The following is a 15,047-nucleotide window of genomic DNA, read 5'->3' as shown; positions in this document are numbered from 1 at the left end:
AGCAAATAGGGAGTAGAAATTCATAGGTATTATTTAAATATGAAGGTAAGTGTAGAAATAAATGACATGTACATTTAATTACAAAAGCCTTTTGTCCATATATATATATATATATATACCGTAAATATATACTGTGTATATATATATATATATAAATATATATATATATATATATACTATATTTGCAACGTGAATGATCATTTTTGACTTCCTAACTGTAGAAGTAGCAAACATTTAGAATTAAGTTTAGGACAAAAACGGTGTGGTTGTTTCAAGGAGCACAATACGACGATACTTGAACAAAAATGAGCTGCATGGTCGATTTGCCAGAAAGAAGCCTTTACTGCGCCAATGCCACAAAAAAGCCCGGTTACAATATGCCCAACAACACCTTGACACGCCTTTGGAGCGACGAGACCAAAATAGAGCTTTATGGTCACAACCATAAGCGCTATGTTTGGAGAGGGGTCAACAAGGCCTATAGTGAAAAGAATACCATCCCCACTGTGAAGCATGGTGGTGGCTCACTGATGTTTTGGGGGGGTGTGAGCTCTAAAGGCACAGGGAATCTTGTGAAAACTGATGGCAAGATGAATGTAGCATGTTATCAGAAAATACTGGCAGACAATTTCCAGCATGACAATGACCCTAAGCACAAGGCCAAGTTGACCCTCCAGTGGTTACAGCAGAAAAAGGTGAAGGTTCTGGAGTGGCCATCACAGTCTCCTGACCTTAATATCATCGAGCCACTCTGGGGAGATCTCAAATGTGCGGTTCATGCAAGACGACCAAAGACTTTGCATGACCTGGAGGCATTTTGCCAAGACGAATGGGCAGCTATACCACCTGCAAGAATTTGGGGCCTCATAGACAACTATTACAAAAGACTGCACACTATCATTGATGCTAAAGGGGGCAATACACAGTATTAAGAACTAAGGGAATGCGGACTTTTGAACAGGGGTCATTTAATTTTTTTCATTGTTGCCATGTTTTGTATTATGATCGTGCCATTCTGTTATAACCTACAGTTGAATATGAATCCCATAAAAAATAAAAGAAATGTGTTTTGCCTGCTCACTCATGTTTTCTTTAAAAATGGTAAATATATTGCCAATTCTCCAAGGGTACGCAAACTTTTGAGCACAACTGTATGTGTGTTTTGTGTGTGTGTGTGTGTGTGTGTCACTGAGGTTTTTTAGGCTCCTTTGTGGTAATTTGCCCAAAACAGTCATCAAGAAGCAATGTTAATGTGTTAACTGAATTTCAACAAGGCCACTGGACTGAAACTAATCTCAGCTATTTTGGACAGCAGAAAGTTGTCCATTGACCTGTTTAATGATTAGTTTGCAGCAGCATTATTGATTTCATATGAGTAGCTCAGCAAAATGAAAGTGAGATTTTAAAGGACCTGGATCCAAGAAGTATTACTATTGCTATATTATATGCCTGTTGTCCTCTTTTTCCATATCTGACTTCCCATTCACCCTAGGGAGTATATAGTCCTTTTAATTTTCAATCACACAGTTCTCATGCTCTGCTGATAGAGCGGGTGTGTTCTGCAAAATCTGACATCATGTCGGCAGAGGCACAGTGTATTGTTGTTGGCTCTTTGTTGCAATACATCACTTTCATATTGTTTATCAACACATTCAAAGGGACAGATGGGAAGGAATGCTAAAGAGTTTGAGTCACAGAAATAATCTCTTTCATGTGTTTAAAATACATGGATGTCTTTATGACAAGTAATCTAAATTGTAAACGAAAGCAAGCTTAGAAAAATGACTTTCTTTGTGGTTGTTGCATAACAAAAGATATTCACAACACAAATTTCCCAGCAACAAATATTTAACCACATTGCTGACAGAACTGTGAATCATCACTGTAAACCTTTTATGTAAATTTACAGGTAATTTCTAACAGTATTCTACTGTATTTCCATAAAACAGTAACATGCTGTATCTTTAACAGAATGGTTGTAAATATACAGCAGATTTCAGTTTTCAGCCCGTTTCGTTCGTAATACAGTGACATACTATAGAGACATTGCATTCTGGGTTTTATTTTTTGCACTCATTTCAAGTTCTAAAAATTTCTACGTCTACCTAACTAGCAAATACATTTTAACTTCTACATTTTAGACATAAAGTGTTTTATGTTTACTCTTCAGGGATTCATGTGATGATGGGAACAGACGTTTGTGCCTGTAGCCTACTGCAAATAAAGCCCGACCGATATGGAATTTTTGAGACCGATACCGAATTTAGATGGGGAAAATTCTCCGATTACCGATATGGTGGCCGATATAGATAATTTTTGAGCTGGAATGAAAACAGACCTTTTCTATGGATTGTTCACCGATTTTGCACCGATATTACTATGCAAAGGTACTCAGAAGGCTGCTTTCTTAAAAAATATATTTTTATCAAAGAATATTTGACATTATTATTATACACTGTCAACAAATTCTAGAAATGAACACTGAGAAAATAAAGAATAATTAAAAATACAATAAATAGTTTAATAAACATCAGTACTGTATGTTTAGTATCAGTCATATGCTGACCATTAAAATAAAGAATAAATAAAAATAAAATAAATAGCTAAATAAACATCAGTACTGTTTAGTATCAGTCAAATGCTGACCATTAAAATAAAGAATAAATAAATATCTAGAAATCATCGAAACTCTTCAGCAGAAAGGCTACATGATAATATACTGCAGTTGAGTGTTTCAATCCAGAGGCCTCACGGTGATGAATGCAATGTGGCTGAACACTCAAATGCAACATGTTTTATGTTTTGGTTGTCTTTTAATGAAGGGTGTGCTGTCTTTTCTATCATTTTGTTTCAGGAATTTGCAACTCCATCTGACATCCAGCAATCTCTACATCTGTCAGGGAGTCCACGACTTATAATTATTGGTATGTAAACATTAGGAAAGTTCATCTCTGTCTTTCAGCCCGATGCAAGCTGCATCTTGATACACTGAATGATCCAGTTCATTTAACAAGAACAAATTTCAAGAAAATAACCATACGATATGATTCAGAGCTTTTCTAAAATGAGATGATGCAATGCGTTATAACACAATTTGACTGGATACGATGTGATGCAAACATTTCATTTTAACTCTCTTTTAACAAATTTAATTATAGAATAGCTCTTATTTGCTCCTTTTTGCAGGTCATCTTAGCAGCACTCTTGACACACTGTGACAAACATGCAGGAGCATGCTTTAAAAACACTTGTGCATGAAAGCACAGTGACCTGGTTCATAAAATAAAATAAAAACTGCACAGTTTACACTATTTACTTAATTTAAAAAAATGCCAGTGTTCAATCATCTGATATGTTCATAAATTCATATTTATATGTGCATTACTAATACACAGTCCAATGCGCTGCCTACGTGTGTTTTTAAATGTAACTGTTTTTTCCAGCGCATGACTGCATGTCTTTGTGTGTGTTTAGACAGGGTCTCTGTCACAAACAGACAGGCAGGGAGAGAGTGCTGATAGTGTGAGAAATATATAAAATAAATTTTAATTGGCTACTTAATTTGTATTAAATAAATATCAGAGCTTGTGAGTTGAAACCACGATGTACCGATGAAGTTACGTCACAGTGGATCCCACAATAGTTAATCGTATTTAAGTATTTTTCATTTTCATTTTCAGGTCAACCTCTAAGCAACCAGCGGTGGATGTCGAGCGTGGAAGGTCTAGTTGTGTGTGAAGGAGCACAGCCCATCTTTTTCTCTGGCCTTGCAGCGCTGTTTGCCGCATTCTACAATTTCAACCTCCAGTATCAGGAAGAACCCCTGAGTTTGTTCAAACGTTAGACATTAGCATATTTGCCAACCATTTATATTAATGTAGAATGAATTGTCACTAGCCTTGCCTTGACCATGTTTGTAAAAAAAAAAGTTATTCTTTCACAAAAGTTTAATACATTTGTTTCTGAATAATATATTGCATGTTTAACATTTTCATCTAGTCATTTATGTGATACACACATGGCAAAGGATACAATAAAATTAAAGGAATAGTTCACCCAAAAATGGAAATTTGCTGATAATGTACTCTCATTCCTCAGGCCATCCAAGATGTATATGACTTTCTTTCTTCATCAGAACACAAATGAAGATTTTTAGAAGGAAATCCGAGCTCTTACAATGCAAGTGAATCGGTGCCATCATTTTCAGAGTCTGAACCAGATAAAGGCAGCATCAAAGTAATCCACATGAATCCAGTTGCTCAATTAACGTCTTCTCAAGTGAAACGCTACGTGTTTGTAAGAAACTAATCTATAATTAAGATATTTTAACTATAAACAATTGCTTCTGGTCATAACATGATTGATTTGTGTCGTCTGTATTCCCCTGTTGTCTTATGAAGAATGCGGATCACTGACCTGGAAATGAGCATCACGTAAGCACTTAAAACACTTGATGTAAGTGCTTATATGCATGCTTACGTGGTGTTCATCTCCAGGTCAGTGATACGTTCTTCATACGTTCACTTGCATTGTATACATTATAAGAGCAGGAATTTCCTTCTCAAAATTGTGTTCTGTTCTGATGTAGAAGGAAAGTCATCTATATCTTCTATATCATCTATCTTCTATATCACTCTTGAGGGTGAGTGTATTATCAGCAAATGTTCATTTTTGATTAAAGTCACAGAGTACATATTGCCACAAGTGATATTGTTAATAAACCGATGGTGTGATAAGGAGGCAGTAAAGATGTACAGTAAATTTTAAATCTGGCAACCTGACTTCCAAAAGTTAAACAGCTACAGGATGGTTGTTTTCCAAAATAAATTCGTAAAAGAGTGAGTATTTGAAACATTATTCAGCAAACAGCAAAATTCAGCATGTGACTTTATGGTCTATACTTGCAGTATACTACTGGACACCCCATATAATTTATTGCGTTATTCATCTCTATCACATCTAAAATGTTACTGCATTTTTTCTTATTACCGTAGTTGATTACCTGAGAATCACCTAAAAGTAGATGACCTGTTTGTATGCATAATATAGTTTGATAAAAACTAAATGGGATGTTTGTGTTTGGATCCATGTTTTGTACATATACATAATATTCACTTCTCTCTCTCTATCCCTTTTCTGCCTTTTACACGCTTTATCGACATCAACCCTGAACGTGGCTCAAAAAATCCGAGAAAGGGAAAGTGACTTCCAAGAAGACTGGCAAGGTAGTGCAAAAAAAGAACAGTACTGTGAACCCGCACGTTTCCTATCTTCTGCGAAAACGAATGGACTTTGAATGTGATTTTGTTTAGATCTTGCTTCTTTTTTCTTTTTCTTTTTTTCAGGCTCTGTATGTTTCTGGGTCATTTCTGGATGTTTTATATTATATGAAATGGGTTCAACACAAGAAGACACATTCTGAAGATGTTTCAATTTGGGTTTCAACTGGATTTTGACAAAAATCTAAGACTTACAGTAACAGTCAATGATTTGGGGATTTAGTGGTAAGATATTACAGTAGCTCTGTGTTCTTAAACAGTAACTGTATTGTTCGATAATGTTATATTGGCCATGTACTGTTGTGAGTATCCATCTTGCTATTGCATAGTTTTAGTTTGTTGAACTGTTGAAGGTTAAAGATGCCAATTGTCCCATAATGTTTACACTAGAAAACACTACTGGCTCCAATGTTTCCTACAACTTGCTGTACCAGTACTGGGAGGATGTTTTAAAGCAGAAGGCAGGTGAGAGTGATACCTTGTCAGTGTCGGTAGCATTATTGATTTTTTTCTTTCAGTTTCTGGGTAAATTAAAAAATATATTTCTGAAAAACTATCCATTCTCAGTTCACTTGTTGTACTATCTGTTCACATTTGTAAGAACCTTGAAAAGTAAATAAGATAACTGCACTGATAATTGTGACCTGTTAATTGCATTTTAAATGTTTTTATAAAACATTACAGCTGACATTTCAGCTTGCATGTTCATAAAAGGCGATTTTCTGCTCTTTGCTTTAAAAAAAAAAAAAGAAATGTTTTAAAACTCAAGTATATTGTTTTCCATTTCCTATTGCCAGTACTGTTGTGAAAAATAACAAGTATGATATTTTTAATTATTTAATGACAAATAATTTAATCTAAATGTACAGTATGAAAAGCAGTAATTACAGTATTCCCGTGTAAAAATACAATATATTGCTGTAGGCAACACAGTTTAATACTGTAAAATTACATTAATGATATTACAGTAGGATACTGTATTTGGTAATAACAGCACTATACTGTAAATGTTGATTACAGTAATGTAACCCAGCTGCCAGTATTTTACTGAATATTTACAGCAAAAAGTTTTAAAGTGAAAAAAAAAAAAAAACAGTTTAAGTCTCTGTGTCTAATTTGTTATGCTGACATCTAAAAACTTACAGTCTCAGGATATGTTTCTGTTATAATGAAGTAGTCTATGTTTAAGGACTCGAAAAACTTAGAAAGCTGTGAAACTCAGCCCTTAAGTCGACAGTACAAGAGCAGTGGATAGTGTCAAACTCATTTAGTTGTTTCACGAGAATGGCAGAGAGTCGACTCTATGGCTGAGGGCTGAGCTATATAAGTGCTGGACACAGTCCTGGACTGCACATTCACTCTCTATCTCTCATTCTCACTTCAATTATTTAGCAACTGCTCTCTAAATACATCATAGAAACAAGCAGGAGTAAAAGAGCTGTCCATTTCACAGAGGAACATTTGCTTTGGTAAGGTTTCATATTCTCAGCCATTTAATCATTCTTGCTGTGACCATTTTTGTGGATTTGGGTGCTTGTGCTTTCTAATTGTTTCTTGCAACATGTAATTTCTTCCTTGTAGATTTTCTTAGGTTGTATAGATTTTTCTTTTTGCATTTGTTGAGCCCTTTTAGACATTCGTGGCTAACATATTTTGTGAATTTTAACTTGTTTTTTTTTTTCTCCTTGGCGACAGCGCAAATTGATTGTACATTGTTAAATATTTTATGTTATAACAAGTTATGACACTGAAGTAAAAATTGTACTTTGCGTGTGGTGTATTTTTGTACATATGAATTCTGTGCAGTTAGGTCTGAGTTTTCTGGCAGGACGTCCATTCCCTTGACACACAGAGATGGCTTTCACAGATGTGATATTTGAGAGCAGCTGAAAAATCTAAGTACTTAAGCTTTTTTGCCTAACTTCTACAAAAACATTTAAGCAAATTTCAGCATGGGTATTTCACAAGAACTGTACCTTAATAATATTTAAGCATTCCAAATTCTATTGGTTAAGTATCTTCAAGAGGAAATGGTTTTAAATGCTCACAAATTTTAGAATTATTCTTTGGTCAGTTTTAATCTTGAAAGGTTGCAATGAGTTAATAACTTGCTGAACAAACACACATAGAAGTGATTTTTGGGGTTTCCTGTGTGATTTACTGAAATAAAAACAATGTGGCTAATTTCATAAAAAAATAAAAAAATAATAATAAGACTGTCTTTATTTTCCTTTCAGATTGGCACAGAATCTGTCTCTGATCTATTCTTAGTGTATAGCTGTGTGTAAGAGGGTCATTCCCAGAGGTTGGAGGTCAATAACAGAGAGCAAGGATGGGCTGCCTCTTAATATGGACCATTCTTCTATTGCTGTTGGGTTCTACAAGCACCGTTGCACAAGGTTTGTTTGGCCATAACCCCTCTGAACAACAACATGAACAAACCATAATTTTATCAGCATATTTCACACAAGATTGTTAATGCAAGTTGTAATGCAGCTATCTTGCATGTCATTGCTTGTGGCAGAGGCTGAAAATGTCCCCAGGATAATGACAGCTGGCTCTTTCAATGCCCCCATCTTTTTCTTAGCAAACCCATTACTGAAGATAAGAACACTGTTCTAGTGTCCCCAGTATATACCTAGAATCTGATCTGTTTTGCAAGGCAGCAGCTAGCAAGCCACCTTAAGTATGTTACAGAACCAGTAGTGGAAACCTTGTTTAACTCTGATGAAAGAATAAAGCACAGGCAAATTAATCTGGATTAATTGGGTGGAACTCACGTGAAAATGAAGAGAGTAGTATTCCACAGATGGAAGGCAACATCCAGTATAACAGATGTACTCTGTATTTTGTAATTTTTTTTAATTATGTACACTCAGTTGAGATGAAGTCTCCAGTCATATCAGTATTCTGATAAAAGCTATTTTATTTTACATGGAGCTGGGCTACCTCATGGGAGCAGCCATATTGAGATCACATGACCAGCCCGATACTGCTCCCTTTATCTCGGTATTCCCAGTGTTATTGGACAGTTTCACTATCAGAAAAAATGTATCGTAATGGTATCGTTAACAGAGAACAGAGAACTTCTGTTTCTGTGTGATGCTGCATCTACACCACTAGGGGTCAATGCAACATACACTTACTGAATGTAACTTTAAATGCTCCTTTATTTCATTCGTAAGGCTCATGACATTAAGCTTTTATTAACCTACAATAGACAATATTCTCATTTAAAATATTTTCCCTACATCAAAGCCATCCCTGTATTAAACCCATTTGTAACCCACAAGAGTAGACTACATCATTATCAAACAGACCAATAATAGTGTTTTCAAGAGACTGCAACGGCTCCAAGTATTTGGCAAGATAAAACTGTTAGGATTCTGAATGAAAAGCAGATTAAGAACATTCGTATTCCTCCTTAGGGATACAAAAAAGCATCAGTGGAAGATCAGGGAGACCTAACACAGCTGTGTACCATAATGATGGTAAGTTGCATACATGTCTGACAACACCGAGCTAATGAAACATTTTAAAAAATGATCAAAACTCTCTTGTAAGTCAATAATTTTGAGGTCATAGAGCTTGGTACTTAAAATCATCAAAAACTCTCTCTGTCACTAGATGACTATGAGTGGACCACATGGTTCAATGTAGATCACCCTGGAGGGAAAGGAGATTATGAGAAGCTGAATGTCATTCATTTCTATTATCGAGCCCGTGTGTGTGATGTTCCTCGTGCTCTAGAAGCACGCACTTCAGAGTGGATCCCAGCTCGCAGCACTGGGGAAAGAGTACATGCTGACCCAGCTGTGGGTTTCTGGTGTATCAATGCTGAACAGCCTGTTGGAAAGAACTGCTCAAACTATGCTGTACGCTTCCTGTGTCCAAGAGGTAAGTAAATGAGACTTTAGGAGCAACAAGTTGAACAGGTTGAAACCTGTGCAGTGGTTGAGGGGAACAATCTTCCCAATAGTCTTTTATTATTATTTGTCATATTCAAATACCAAAGCTCAGAATTTGCTAATGCATTTCATTGTGTACTCTTTTTGGCTCTAATAATGATGGTGAGCAAATGAGGTATGCAAAAAGTGCATTTGTTGTTTGAATACTGCAGAATTAATTTCTCAAAAGTATAATCCACTAATGTCTTGAATTCGTCATAAGCAAAGAGATTCCTCTCTCCATTCAGACAATCCATCAGACGTTGAAGTGATATGGGGTCCATGGTCAGACTGGAGTCCGTGTCCAGCTCAATGTGATCAGGTGGCAACACAGCATCGCTCTAGAAACTGCAAATCCAATTCCAAGCAATGCAATGGCCAAGCTTTAGAAGCCAGGTATTGCCAAGGACCACCTTGCCCAGGTAACAAATCTGCATTTCCAAAAGATTAAAAAATTATTAATAATTTTCTAGGCAATTATTTATTCTGCCAATCATTACTGAAGTTTGTTCTTAACAGGCAAACATCTCTTTCCCTTGTGTTTCCTCAGGCTGTAATCTGCAGTGTGTGATGGGCAGGGTAAATGCTGAGTGTGATGGCTGTATGTGTCAGGATCATACAGTGCTAGGATCAGTCCGTAGTGCAGGGGGTATGCCTGCACCTGGAGTTGCCGTCCTCCGCACTGGTCCAAGCCCTAAACTCTACACAATTACTGATCACAATGGGCATTTCCAAATCCCCGGAGTCTGTCCCGATGGCAACACTACTTTGATGCTCAAGCTGCATAATCACACTCCATACAAAATCACTGTGCCGCAAAGCACCGACCGTACCTCCGTCCTCATTCTGAAGCTTGAGCGAGCAAGTAATGATTCTTTTGATTACCTTGAACACATTTGCTGAATTCCGTAGCGTTTGTTATTAATTGATCAAGAAGACTACACACAATGGCTACATTCACAAAGTAGCTAAATTAAACAGGACTGACCAAGTGATAAATCCAGTTATGCTCATACACAATTTGATTGTGTATGAGCATAACAACTAGTAGAGTGACAACTAGGTTCTGTCCACAAAGTTAAAAATAACTCAAATTATTTCCTCATAATTGTTTTACCATTATTTAAAAAAAAAAAAAAAAAATCATGCACACTCTCATGAAATGAAGAATCCAGTTATATAAGTAGCCTAGTAAAAGGTGTTTTATTTTGCATCAAGTTGGGTTTATTACCAGCTGCTTGTGGAATCTCCAAACCGTAATTGTAGAAACTGAGTTGGACTTTGCGCTGAAAACAGACATGCTTTTGAAACGCTTTGCGTAACTTCATTAACAAACAATTCACCCACAGATTGTGCGCATACACCCACAGATAGCGCAAATACTCCCACTCACGCTGACATGAAAATTGCACTTCGAATTAGGGCACTCACAAAAATAGTGCCCAATGTGTGAACGTAGCCATATGACTTCTTCCATGCAAACATGACTGCACCAGCCAAATCCAACCTTTTGAAGTGCTGAGGTTGAATTATTATTTATTTTTATTTTATTTTTTTATAATTAAAATGTGACGTACAGAAAAATCCTTACATGCAATATCACCAACTGTGTTTCTCAGAAAAACTGTATGTTCTGAAAAATCCTGAGAATAAGGCCAGAAGGGAAGGTCAAACAGCTGCCTTCTGTTGCAAGGTTGGTGGTTCACCTGAACCAGACCAGTATGAATGGTAAGCTTAATGCTCTATGGCTGTAAACTTAACTCTTTAACATAGGAATTGATGCTCACTATGCAGTTTCAACAAAATAAAATGTATCTTTCCCATGACATTAAATGACAAAATAAGCAGAGAATTATAGAGAAACATTCTGACTTAAAGCCTTGATCTCTCGTATTCCTTCTAATTAATATGACCGTGTTATATGGTGACAGCTTAAACAAATCAGGTTGACAGGTTGAGTTTCCTTTTGAAGTCCCCACTGCATGACAACAATAAATGATCATGAATCAGAAAATGTAAATTAATGGTGTTCATCTTCAGGTTCCACAATGGTACTCTGCTGGACAGGAGACAATATCATTTTGACGAGACATTGGTTTTGAGGAATCTCAGTTTGGACCAGAGGGGAGAATACTATTGCAGAGCCAGTAATGACAATGGAGCCATCAAATCCAAACCAGCCACGTTAACAGTTATTGGTGAGCTCTTTAATTCTGCTGACCACAAACATTTCATATTATCCTGAAATATACTTATTGATTACCTAAAAAAAAAAAAAAAAAAGTGTGATCTCAGTCATAATCAGTTTTTCCTTCCAACTATTTCCATATTAAGGTCAAAATGAGCCATCATGCAATGCTAAGCCTGATTCGCACCTGATCCGCCTACCACATGACTGTTTTCAAAAAGAGACAAACTCTTTCTACTACAACGTGGGGAGATGTCCTATATCCACATGCACTGGGAAGCTCGATAATGGCATCAGATGCAAAGACTCAGTGTCCTACTGCTGTGGAATTTCAAACATGGAGGAAAAAGAGATTAAATGTCAGGGATATCTGTTACCCATGATGGTAGTGACTCAGTGCGGCTGCAAAACATGTGTGGAAACCAAAGCTATTGTTCGTGGACGTGCTATTGCAGCAGACACTGGTGAGCCCATGAGGTTTGGACACATCTACATGGATGGCACAAGAGTAAGCCGAACAGGATACAAAGGCACATTTTCAATCCAGGTACCAAAAGACACACAGCGTCTGGTCCTCACATTTGTGGACAACATGCAGAAGTTTGTGAACACCACCAAAGTACTGCCATTCAACACTAAAGGTGGAGCTGTGTTTCATGAGATCAAGCTATTGAGGAAAAAACCAGCTGTGACCATTAGTTCAAGAGAGACTAATAAGCTAGACCTTGGTGAGGTAGAGGGCCAGGACCCCATTGCTGAGATTGAGATCCCACCCAACACATTCTATAAAGAAAATGGAGAGGTATTTATGGGAAATGTCAAGGCCAGTGTAACTTTCTTTGACCCCAGGGATGTATCAACAGCAGCAGCTGCCCCGAGTGATCTCAACTTCATTGGTGATGAAGGTGATACTCTGCCCTTGAGGACTTACGGAATGTTCTCTGTGGACTTCAGGGATGAGGAAGGAGGGGAGCCACTCAATGCTGGTGAGGTGAAAGTGCGTCTTGATGCAGCACAAGTAAAGATACCTGAGCACTTAAAGACCATGAAGTTGTGGTCCCTTAATCCTGATACTGGCTTGTGGGAGGAGGAGGGGCAGTTCCATGCTGAGAAAAAGCAACGAGGGAAAAGAGAGGAGAGGACCTTCCTAATAGGTAATATGGAAATCCGTGAGAGGCGGCTGTTTAATTTAGATGTACCAGAGAACAGGAGATGTTATGTGAAAGTGAGAGCTTTCCGCAGTGAACGATTTATGCAGAGTGAGCAAAATGAAGGCGTTGTGGTCACTTTAATTAATATGGAGCCCACACCAGGGTTTTCAACCAATCCTCGGGCTTGGGGTAGATTTGACAGTGTCATCACTGGCCCAAATGGTGCATGCCTTCCAGCCTTCTGTGATGAACAAAAAGCAGATGCATACTCAGCTTATGTTATGGCCAACCTTGGGGGAGAAGAGCTTGAGGCAGTGGCATCATCTCCAAAGCTGAATCCGAACAGCATTGGTGTCCCGCAACCCTATTTGAATAAACTTAACTACAGACGCACGGACCATGATGATCCCAGAATAAAAAAGACAGCATTCAGCATGAATGTGGCCAAACCCAGGTCGAACACAGCTGAGGAGGCCAACGGTCCAGTTTACTCATTTGACAAACTTAAAGAGTGTGAGGAAGCTCCATTCAGCGCAGCTCACTTCCGTTTCTCAAGAGTTGAGCGAGATCGCTATGATTACAACACAGTGCCTTTTAATGAGGATGATCCCATGAGCTGGACCGAAGACTACTTGAGTTGGTGGCCAAAGCCCATGGAATACAGGGCTTGCTATATTAAAGTCAAACTCAACAGTGCCCACGAGCTCAATGTTCGCTCTCGCAATACGGGAGGTACCCACCCAAAAACTGTTGGGCAGCTGTATGGTATCCGTGACACCCGAAGCATCCGAGACATGGACCAATCAACCATTTCTGCTGTGTGTCTGGAATTTAAGTGCAGCGGGATGCTCTATGACCAGGACCGAGTGGATCGCACTCTTGTTAAGGTAATTCCTCAGGGCAGCTGCAAGAGAGACAGTGTAAACAGCATGCTACAGGAATATTTGGTAAATCATCTCCCACTGGCTGTCAACAATGACACAAATGAGTTTACTATGCTTGCGCCTCTGGACCCACTGGGCCACAACTATGGTATCTATACAGTGACAGACCAAGACCCCCGCACAGCCAAAGAAACTGCGCTTGGCCGTTGCTTTGATGGTACGTCAGATAGTACCTCCCGAGTCATGAAGAGCAATGACGGTGTGGCACTGACATTCACCTGTGGTGATAAAGAAGTCACTAGACAGAGTGTGTTCCAGCAGATGCAGAACTCACTGGGTCAGGCCACAGCTGGAAGTGCACGGCAGGGACGAGGAAACAGAAGACAGAGAGGAGGCTCAACAGCAACTAGCGGTAGGAAGAGAAGTACTCGTAATCCCTTCCAACGTGCCCAGACCGTTGGCTGATATCCCAAGCAGAACTTAACCCTATGAGACAAGACAGACTTCTTCCCAATGAGAGTTGTTCTCAAGTTCAGTTCCTAGTTACTGGATTTAAGCTGTTTCAGAACCTGGAGGAAGTGAGGAAAGTACAGATGTTCTTGAAAATGGCTGAGGTAAAGTCCAGTGAATCACAGTCATTTAGAATGGCTAATCATAATGTACACTGGCAAACACTATTACAAGTTTCATGAATTGCAAAGCAAATTATATAAAAGGAGAAAACAATATTGTACAATACATTTAACAATAAACATAATTTTTACCCCTTTAAAACCTTACTAAAATTACTTTTTTTTTTTTTTATTATTTTAAAAATAGCAACTCCAAAAGTACCTGTGCTTTATGTAAGTTTTTATTTATGCATTTTTATTCACTTTTACTGTGGCAAATATTTTATTACTTTAAATTGTAAATATAGAATATTTATTGCATACTTCAGAGTATCAAAGACAAAGCAGTTAAACAACACTCTTCTATCCAACCAAACGTGTGCCATATTTCATTCACTAATTTGAAAAATCTCTGAAGTTGTCCAAACTTTAAACATAAATACCAAATGATTGTTTTAGACCAATGCTTTTATTAAATTAGATTCTTTATCAAATATACCACCAAGAAGCTAACATACTTTTAGTAACACTATACATTAAGGTTGCATATGATAACATTAAAGCAACAGTTACCATGAACTTATGATAAACGATGCTTTTACAGAATTTATTAATCATATCCTACATATAATACTAAATGTTTTACATAGAATGCTGCATATATTAATATTGGTACAGTATATTCATTATACACCAACATAACAATGACCAATAGTGTTTTTATAAATTAACATTAACCAAGACTACTAAATGCCGTCAAAATGTGTTCATTGTTCATGGTAACCTAATGCATTAACCAATGTAAATATATAGAACCTTATTGTATAAGAGTTCATAAGTTTTACCTTTCTTTTAAATGATCAGCAATCTTGAGAAACATAAATCAACTGATCAAGTGTGCAGAAATACAGAGTTAATTTAAAAATTACTTGAGGAATAGCAAAACAAAAACACCTACAAAAAAGGATTATTCTACTGAGATTTGTT

General features: G+C 37.4%; 1 protein-coding gene across 3 annotated transcripts; it reads left to right on the top strand.

The window, feature by feature from the left end:
- The first annotated feature begins 6,539 nt into the window (after positions 1 to 6,539).
- Positions 6,540 to 14,223, top strand: LOC127439570 (cartilage intermediate layer protein 1-like). 3 transcript variants are annotated; one of them, XM_051695749.1, is made up of 10 exons: positions 6,540 to 6,748; positions 7,090 to 7,178; positions 7,517 to 7,678; positions 8,708 to 8,770; positions 8,907 to 9,176; positions 9,475 to 9,648; positions 9,777 to 10,091; positions 10,846 to 10,954; positions 11,267 to 11,424; positions 11,561 to 14,223. In XM_051695749.1, exons 3-10 carry the CDS (start codon positions 7,612 to 7,614, stop codon positions 13,912 to 13,914), a joined length of 3,510 nt encoding a protein of 1,169 aa, XP_051551709.1. In that variant the 5' UTR covers positions 6,540 to 6,748; positions 7,090 to 7,178; positions 7,517 to 7,611; the 3' UTR covers positions 13,915 to 14,223. The 3 variants fall into 3 exon arrangements, with proteins under 3 accessions (XP_051551709.1, XP_051551700.1, XP_051551718.1); XM_051695740.1 differs by having other exon boundaries at positions 7,086 to 7,178; XM_051695758.1 differs by lacking the exon at positions 7,090 to 7,178.
- The last annotated feature ends 824 nt before the right edge of the window (positions 14,224 to 15,047 follow it).

The sequence above is a fragment of the Myxocyprinus asiaticus genome, chromosome 1 (assembly GCF_019703515.2).
Source record: "Myxocyprinus asiaticus isolate MX2 ecotype Aquarium Trade chromosome 1, UBuf_Myxa_2, whole genome shotgun sequence".
NCBI lineage: Eukaryota > Metazoa > Chordata > Actinopteri > Cypriniformes > Catostomidae > Myxocyprinus > Myxocyprinus asiaticus.
This window is presented reverse-complemented; position numbering and strand designations above follow the sequence as displayed.